At 44.5% G+C, this 7,986-nt stretch overlaps 1 protein-coding gene across 1 annotated transcript; it reads left to right on the plus strand.

Moving 5' to 3' along the window:
* The first annotated feature begins 1,493 nt into the window (after positions 1 to 1,493).
* LOC124692180 (vacuolar protein sorting-associated protein 29) lies at positions 1,494 to 7,533 on the plus strand. The gene is made up of 3 exons (XM_047225503.1): positions 1,494 to 1,800; positions 4,116 to 4,253; positions 6,951 to 7,533. The coding sequence occupies exons 1-3, from the start codon at positions 1,669 to 1,671 to the stop codon at positions 7,245 to 7,247; spliced, it is 567 nt and encodes a 188-aa protein (XP_047081459.1). The 5' UTR covers positions 1,494 to 1,668; the 3' UTR covers positions 7,248 to 7,533.
* Positions 7,534 to 7,986: the final 453 nt, after the last annotated feature.

Raw genomic sequence — 7,986 nt, forward strand, 5'->3', positions numbered from 1 at the left:
GAAGGCGTCGCCACCTCCACCAGCTTCGGAGGAGGAGAAGAAGGTGGCTGAGTACCTGATCGGCTAGGTGGAACTACGTACCTCTAATGACCCGGAGGACTGACCGTGACTTGCCAGGCCGATGTTGTTGTCTGCGAACATCGTTGCGGTTACCGACGAGGAGTCCGCCAAGTGGTGGTCGGTGCAGTACAGTGGTGCCGTCATCGATGTCGACGACGAGTCCAACTACAACTTCTCGTCATCATTCTGGGACCGAGATGACGACGACAACATCGACATGGAGGACAACGACGGCGATGGGGCGGACAACAGCCCCGCCATGGACTCGAGCGCCTTCGACATACACCATTGGATCTAGGCTATTTTAGTTTTCTTAAATTTTCCTTAATTTCGTGTGAATCGATGTAAAAACCCTAAAATTATAATGAAATTTGTTTAGTTTAAATTCTATTTTCTTTTATGCATTTGATTTATTTGATCATTGGAGTCAATTTAGGGGTGCCGGTTAGGGCAGTAAGAGCATCTCTAGCAGAGCCCGTAAACTGGGCAAAACCGAAAAATAACCGCTAGTTTACAGGTTCGGTTCGAAAATCGGCGCAAATCAGTTATTGTAAACGGGACGAAACTGATTTTTTTTCCAGGCCGAGCCCGAAAACCAAACTCCGCCCCCTATTTGTAGGGGTTGGAAAGTCGAACCGAAGGCAACTTGTATTCTCAGTGGCGTTTTGGTGGGCTGAAACTTCAGCTCGAAACAGTGTAGTTCCGCCGGAGGACTCCCGGAATACGACCAAAATTGGCAAAATCCGGCCGGAGGACAACTAAATCTCGGCGGAACCTTGCGTTGCGAGCTCGGGGAAGGGAGAGCAGATAGCCAGCCAACCACGAGTTCGCCGGGCAGGGCCAGGGCGGCCCTGGAGGCGTCCGTGACGAGGCGGGCGGGGTTCAGCTCGCCGGGGCAGGGCAGGGCGGGGCGGAGCGGGGCGCGCCGGCCGGCGCATGGCGTGGTGGCGTGGAGTCTGGACGGGGCGTGGCGGCGTGGGGCGCGGCCAAGGTAGGGCGTCGCGGCCGGGCGGCGCGAGGCGGGGTAGGGGCAGGGCGGCGCACGAGGCGGGGTGGGGAAGGGGCAGGGCGGGTGAGCGGCGCGGCGCGGCCAGGGCGGCGTGGGGCGGGGTAGCGGCGGGGCTGGCGCAGGGTGGCGCGACCGGGGCCTGGGCGGGGTGGCACGGCCAGGGCGGAGGAGAGCGCGTGAGAAATTTGGAACGAAGAAGAAGAAGCGAGGGAAAAAGAAAAAAGGTGGATCTGGTGGTATCTTTTGGAATATGCTTTTTTACGGTTTGACTGTACGGGTTCTGATCTGCGCCGAACATTTTTTCGACCGGTAAACACGAGTTCATTTGCCTGAACTCGAGTTTTACAGACGTTGAGATGAGATGCTCTAACCGGGTTCCGCTTGAGGCTGCCCTGTGGGCCCTGCCGAGCAGTTCCCTCCCCCACGTGCTCGTCGCCTCGTCGTCCTCCCCTCGCATCTAACGTTCCGAGAGAGGGGAGGAAGGAAACATAGATCGCGGTATTGCTCGTCCTAGGGATTAGTGGGATCATCGCGAGTTCGAGGAGAGCAGCGCGGGCCGACTGCTCAGTATCCCTTCCTTCCCCCGATCATCAAATCCGATGGTGCTGGTACTCGCGCTGGGGGATCTGCACATCCCGCACCGCGCGCCAGACCTGCCCGCCAAGTTCAAGTCCATGCTCGTGCCGGGCAAGATCCAGCACATCATCTGCACGGGGAACCTCTGCATCAAGGTACGCTGGTCCCTCCCCTCCCCGCGATCCCTGCTCGATGCGCGATTGATTGTCGCTCGTTACGTTTCCAATCTGGTTGACTAATTCGCCAAACCATGCTTAGCATCTCAGTTGTTCGGTGTTGCTTCGGGATCACCTGCACCCGTACTGGGTTCTGCGAGCTGATTATTGCTCGAGTAAGCTCACAATTGCTTGTTTGTCTATATGATTCGGTTGGGCATTAGTGGTGGGTGGATTGTTTTAGCTCTCGGAGGGAGTGAACAATGATAGGTTGGCCCTAAACTGAGATTACATGGGACACCAAGAAGTAGATCATGTTTGCTTTTGGCTGAACCACTTGATAACTGATGGATGCCATTTGCTTCAACATTGGCAATGTCCCAAGCTCTCAATCATTAACTCGCATTTGACTAGTGAGTTGCATTGGAGTTGCCCCTAGTTGTGTAGTAACTATAGAGAGAATATGTCTAACACTTATCAATTCCGACAACAGTTACTACGTGTAGTGCTCTGGAAACAAATAATTCTCCACCACATGGTAGCGAGCTAATGTCTTCTATCAGAGTACGCTGGAGATACTTTTGTTAGGTGCACTAGAGTACAGTCAATGCCCCCTTTTACGTTGAGACCAACAATGTTAATGTGGCCGATTTGTCTCTCAGTATTTACTTTTACCCTTCCGGCCCTCTTAACAGAAAGTCTCAACCTTTTCCCCACTGTTGATACTTTGTCAAAACTCAAAAGCGCACATCTAACTGATTAATGGGCTCACGTATCCTAAGAGAAACTTTATATTTATGGTGCCAACTAAGGGACATAATATGAGAAACTGTAGTTTAGTTGGGTCATTACCAGTGTCATTTTTAGTCTGTAAGTACCACGCCCGCGGTGGGAGAATTTTTTTATCATTATGTCTCTTCTCATTCTGAAAGTATCATGCTTATTCACAAAATGATGGCTCTGCTTATAACATTTGTATGCTGATCTTTTACGTATATAAATCTCTAAATGTAAATACAACAAATCATATGAACACTAAAAATTGTTGTTTGCTTGTGGAATAGTTTCGTGGTTAGGTTTTCTTTGATCAAAGAATATGTGGTATTTAAAGGACATTGACTGATTTCTCTATTGAAGCACATACAAGACATTTTTTGCTCCACTAAGCCTGAATGTATTTTCTTGCTCCAAATGATCAACTGTGATATGTTAATTCATCATTTCACTTTCTTATTACTGCTCACTTATCATAAATTTATTTGTTGTCTGATTGCTCGGAGTAACTTATTTGAAGAAAAATAATTCCAGATGTTACTCCACCATGCCTGGATGCTGATAATTTTTTGTGATTGAATGATTAATTGTGCTTTACAGTTTTTATATGGCCTTAAAATCGTTAAGTTTTACCTGTATCTCATGTTTTTTTTAGCCGAAACTAGTGCCTTCTAATATTTGGTCTGGTTGGTTCTTTAATCACCCAATACTCAGTTCTCTCTGGTGCTCACATGTCCATGGAAACAGAGCATGCCATGTAGTAAGCATGATATGTTATTGATGCAGGATATGACATCTTTAGAGTGTGTGCCTCACCTCAGAAATTTATGCTGTGTGGATAACTGGAGATACTCGTTGTTTGTGGTGTGTTTGTGGTATTTGCTCCAGGGCGAGGGGGGATATATATTTGACAAGATTTACATACGTTCATAAAAAAGCCAACGGGTGTGATTGTGACTTGTAATGAACCAGCTAAGTAAGTTATTTGATCACACCCTTCTCAAAGGAACTGTACGTGAGACTCTCGCTGAATCTGAACAATTGTCAAATTCTATGACCTACTTGCACCTGCCTCCCAAGCTGATGCTGTTTCTAGAATGCCAAATAAAAGTGTTAATGGCTTAATGCAACCTGTTTAGTAAGAATGTAATATTATGCCTTAGTGCTATATTAATTCTGATCAAACAACAGGAAGTCGTATGGCTACATGGCAATTTAATTGACATCTAGGGAAAGATGTAAGGACAAAGGGAAGTTGATGTGTTTTACAGGGTTATGGACGTTCCCCGCGAAGTGTTGGGTCACGATGCTCAACTTCACAAAATATTTTGTCACTTTTCAATATTTTGCATGATGAGTTGCTAAGCAATCCTTCTGATGGAATAGTTGATATTCTACTGTTTCCTCTACTGAGTTGTTATTTTCGTGGGGCTTGGTATTGCACTAACCTGATAACAGAGTCCTAGTAATGTTCTCTTGTATGAACTGTAGTTTTTGTTTCTATGAAGTACTTACTCACAAATTCTTCAACATTCTTCTAGGAAATTCACGACTACCTGAAAAGCCTTTGCCCTGATCTCCACATTACCAGAGGTGAATATGATGAGGACGCTCGTTACCCAGAGACTAAAACAGTTACAATTGGTCAGTTCAAGCTAGGGCTATGCCATGGTCATCAGGTTTGCTTTAAAACCAGATTAACTTTCTTAGCTCTATTAATATCTATCATGCCGACTAAATCATGCATAGTAGTGTTACATGTGCTACTTGGCATGTAAATCCGTTTTGATTGTGTCACGACTTCGCTTCACGTGAGGACATGTTCATTAACCTGATTAATTATGCTGCTTTTTCCTGTCTGATATGTCTTGCTGCTCTCTCACTATTCCTGAGACTGGAGTACACAGTAGAGGACGAAATCACTTTAGCCACTAATCACCAGTGTCCTTCAGCTCTGTTGAGGGAGATAATGAATCTTATATTTCTTACTAATGTTCTTATATCCTTGCCACACGCATATCGGAAAGATCGTTGTTTACCTGGGATAAGCCTTTTTTATGGTATACTTAATACTGGTAAATTTCTAATCTTTTCCTAGAATTGAAACATTATATTCCTGAACCACGATGGTGCCATCTGTCAGTTTATAGAAAGAAAATCAGATTTCACAATTCATAGCTACCTTATCTTCTTTATTTCTCCTTACACTGATGGCGGTTGGACTAGATATTTCAAAGATATGTAGGTGCCTAGAGACACTACTTTTTCTAATGATGTTTTCATGTTGATTACCATGGTTTGCACCCTTCCACCAGGAGGGCTGTTTGCACGTGATATCTCTGCATGTGGCACTAAAGAGATTGCATTTGAGCCCCGATCTAGACCAGGATTCCAGACCGCCACAGATTGGAAGGGATTCATTGTCCGATCGCTGTTCTCCAAACAAACCTGAAAATATGAAAATCGCCAACATCGAATTCATTAGTTTGTGGCCGCTAACCTAGTGCGGCAGCTAGATGGCCAGGGACCACGTTAGGGAGCAGGGCTGAGAGGGAGAAGTGAGAGAGATGGCAGGAAATAGTAGCTGGGAGCGATGCGCCAGTTCTTGGTTGAAGAAGCTGAGGAGCGGAGCAGGTTGAGGAAGCAGAGGAACGCGCAGCTTTGCAGTGGGGATTGGAGTAGCAGCAGACTAGAAAGCAGGGTGTGAGTGAAAGGCAGGTCGCATCAAGAGGCCATTGGGTCTAATTGCGCTATGTAGATCTATTTATGAGGTGATGTCTTAAGTGTTAGTCTCTGTTTGGTAGGTCAGTATTTTCTAAACCGAAGTATTTCAAAACCAAAGTATTCCAATGCCTGGCTAACAAATACCACAGTTTTTCTCCTTTCTCAGTTTCAGAGAAAACAGGGTCAGACCTCTTTCTCCAATACTTCCAAAAAAAAACCACACTTCTTGAGAATACTTCAATTTTAAAACCACTATTTATTGGACCTTAGAACTTTCCTAAAAAACATATTTAGAACTTGTTAACTGTAGATAATCAAACTAGTGAATCGGAACCATCCGATTCATGAACCAGTTGCCGGTATGTGATCCATAGATATATACACCCATCAAATCCGATCCGTATTAAGTAGCGAAACATGAACCAAATGAGCCACAACTCTGTTAATTAAGGTTATTATCATTTGCAAGATGGTTGTCATTTTTGTTGTTGGCATGGTCTGTTGCTGGGACTATTGGTAGGCGCTGTTTTGTTCAAGAGTTTTACTATTAACGTAACTACAAAAGGGTTGGGGACTTGGGGTTGGTTGGTAATGCAATGGCTGATGCTTTGGTTCACTTTCGGAAATACTTTAGAATCCCGTATAACAAGCTGAAACATGGCTAATGGAATCAAATACCAACAAAATGGTATTATGCTGGGGATGTCCATACCAAACAACATCTTTGTGCACTGTAGTGTGTGCATTTATGGGATTAATACTTTATTTACTAATCTGAGTTTACATTATCTGAAAGATAGTATTTAACGCCTTTTTTCTTCCTGTCTTCTGCCTCTCTGTTGTGGCAATACAATTTTCTTAGTTTCCAGAACTATTAGGATCAGGTGCTTATAACTGTTAAACATAGATATCTATGCCATATCATCAGGTGTCGTTTAGGTCAACTGCTGCTCTCCAAGCCTCGTAGAGTGTAAACAGTGACATATGCTGTTACCAGGCGAACCCCCATGATTGAGATGTTGAATGTGGCCACCCTTGATGCAGTGTCCAAATGACCCAGGGTTGATTCAAAGAAAAAAGGTGTCTTTGAAAGTTCGAACTAGTGATGGATGTCATGTGGTTTAGCACTGACATGAGTAGTTGGGGTGAATGAGTGTGCACACATATTTCTCTCCATACATTGCCGCATCCTATATTTGCATCCAAGCAAAGAGAGTGTGATGAATGGATTGCCGCGTCCTATATTTGCATCAAAGCAAAGAGAGTGATGAATGTACGCACATACCTTTGCAGCTAGTTGGACGATCATATCCATAAAGTGATTTGATACCCTCTCCCTGAGGATATCAAGCATGTTCAGTACCCTGAACTTTGACCTTTTGCAGCGTCAGGATAGTTGGTTCACTGTGTCTGCTGCTGCATTCACCATGTTCTGCACCAGATTATGTTCTACTGAACATGATCTCCGAATGAACAACTTGTGAACAATGTATTTTTCGAATTCTGATAAACTATTAGACTCGTAAATGACCTCCATTTTATCAGTACCATATTGACTGCCGTCTTTAATTGTGCATTCTGTTGTTGATTGTCGTTGGAATATTTCTCCTAACCATTTCAACTCTACGGTGGTTATCAACAACCATCATCAGGTTGTTCCATGGGGCGACCTGGACTCCCTAGCGATGCTCCAGCGGCAACTGGATGTGGACATCCTTGTCACTGGACACACCCACCAGTTCAAGGCCTACAAGCACGAGGGGGGCGTCGTCATCAACCCTGGCTCTGCTACGGGCGCCTACAGCAGCATCACCTATGACGTGAACCCGAGCTTCGTGCTCATGGACATCGATGGCCTCCGCGTTGTTGTGTACGTGTATGAGCTCATTGACGGCGAGGTGAAGGTCGACAAGATCGACTTCAAGAAGACCGCGACGATGCATGGCTGATGACACCTGCCATGGCAGAGATCCATAGCCTGTCTGTTATTCTTTCCCTCCTTTCTTGATTCAGATCTTGTTAGTCTTTTGTACTGGCTGTGGTTACAGATTAGTGAATGGGATTGTCAGAGGAGTGTGGTGTTAAGTTGCTATCGCGTTTGTTGTCGATTAAGAAAAACCAGGCTTCCAGTGGCCTCTCAGTTTGAACATAAAGTGGATAGAATGAACGGAAGATTGTACAGAGGGTGTTCCTTTCTCATATAATAAGCCAAACAGCGAAACCGGAGGTCCTTAATCTGACTATCTCGATCACCATCTCTAGCTGTGCTGGACCTATATTCAGTCACGATATCAACTACTCCCTCTATTTGGGAATGCATTGTGTATAGTTTCGCTAAAGTGGAACTTTGTAAAATTTGACCAAATATGTTAAAAAAGAAACATGTACAATATCAAATAAATATCGTTAGAATGTCATGAAATGTACTCTTATATAGTTGATACTTTTCTTATAACTTGGGTCAAATTTTACAGAGTTTGACCTGAACCAAAGCTAATATACAATGTATTTAGAAACAGGGGTGTAAATCAAGACATCCCATCCCAACCCTAAGGGCTTGTTTGGTTCAAAGGGAGAAGTAGATGATGGCGTAGGAATACAAACAATTTCTGTGGTAACACCCTTCATCCCTTTGGTTCAAAAGAAGTGAGCAAAAGAATAATGCAAAAAATTCCATTAATCAAGTTT

Source organism: Lolium rigidum, chromosome 2 (genome assembly GCF_022539505.1).
Source record: "Lolium rigidum isolate FL_2022 chromosome 2, APGP_CSIRO_Lrig_0.1, whole genome shotgun sequence".
NCBI classification, from domain to species: Eukaryota; Viridiplantae; Streptophyta; class Magnoliopsida; order Poales; family Poaceae; genus Lolium; species Lolium rigidum.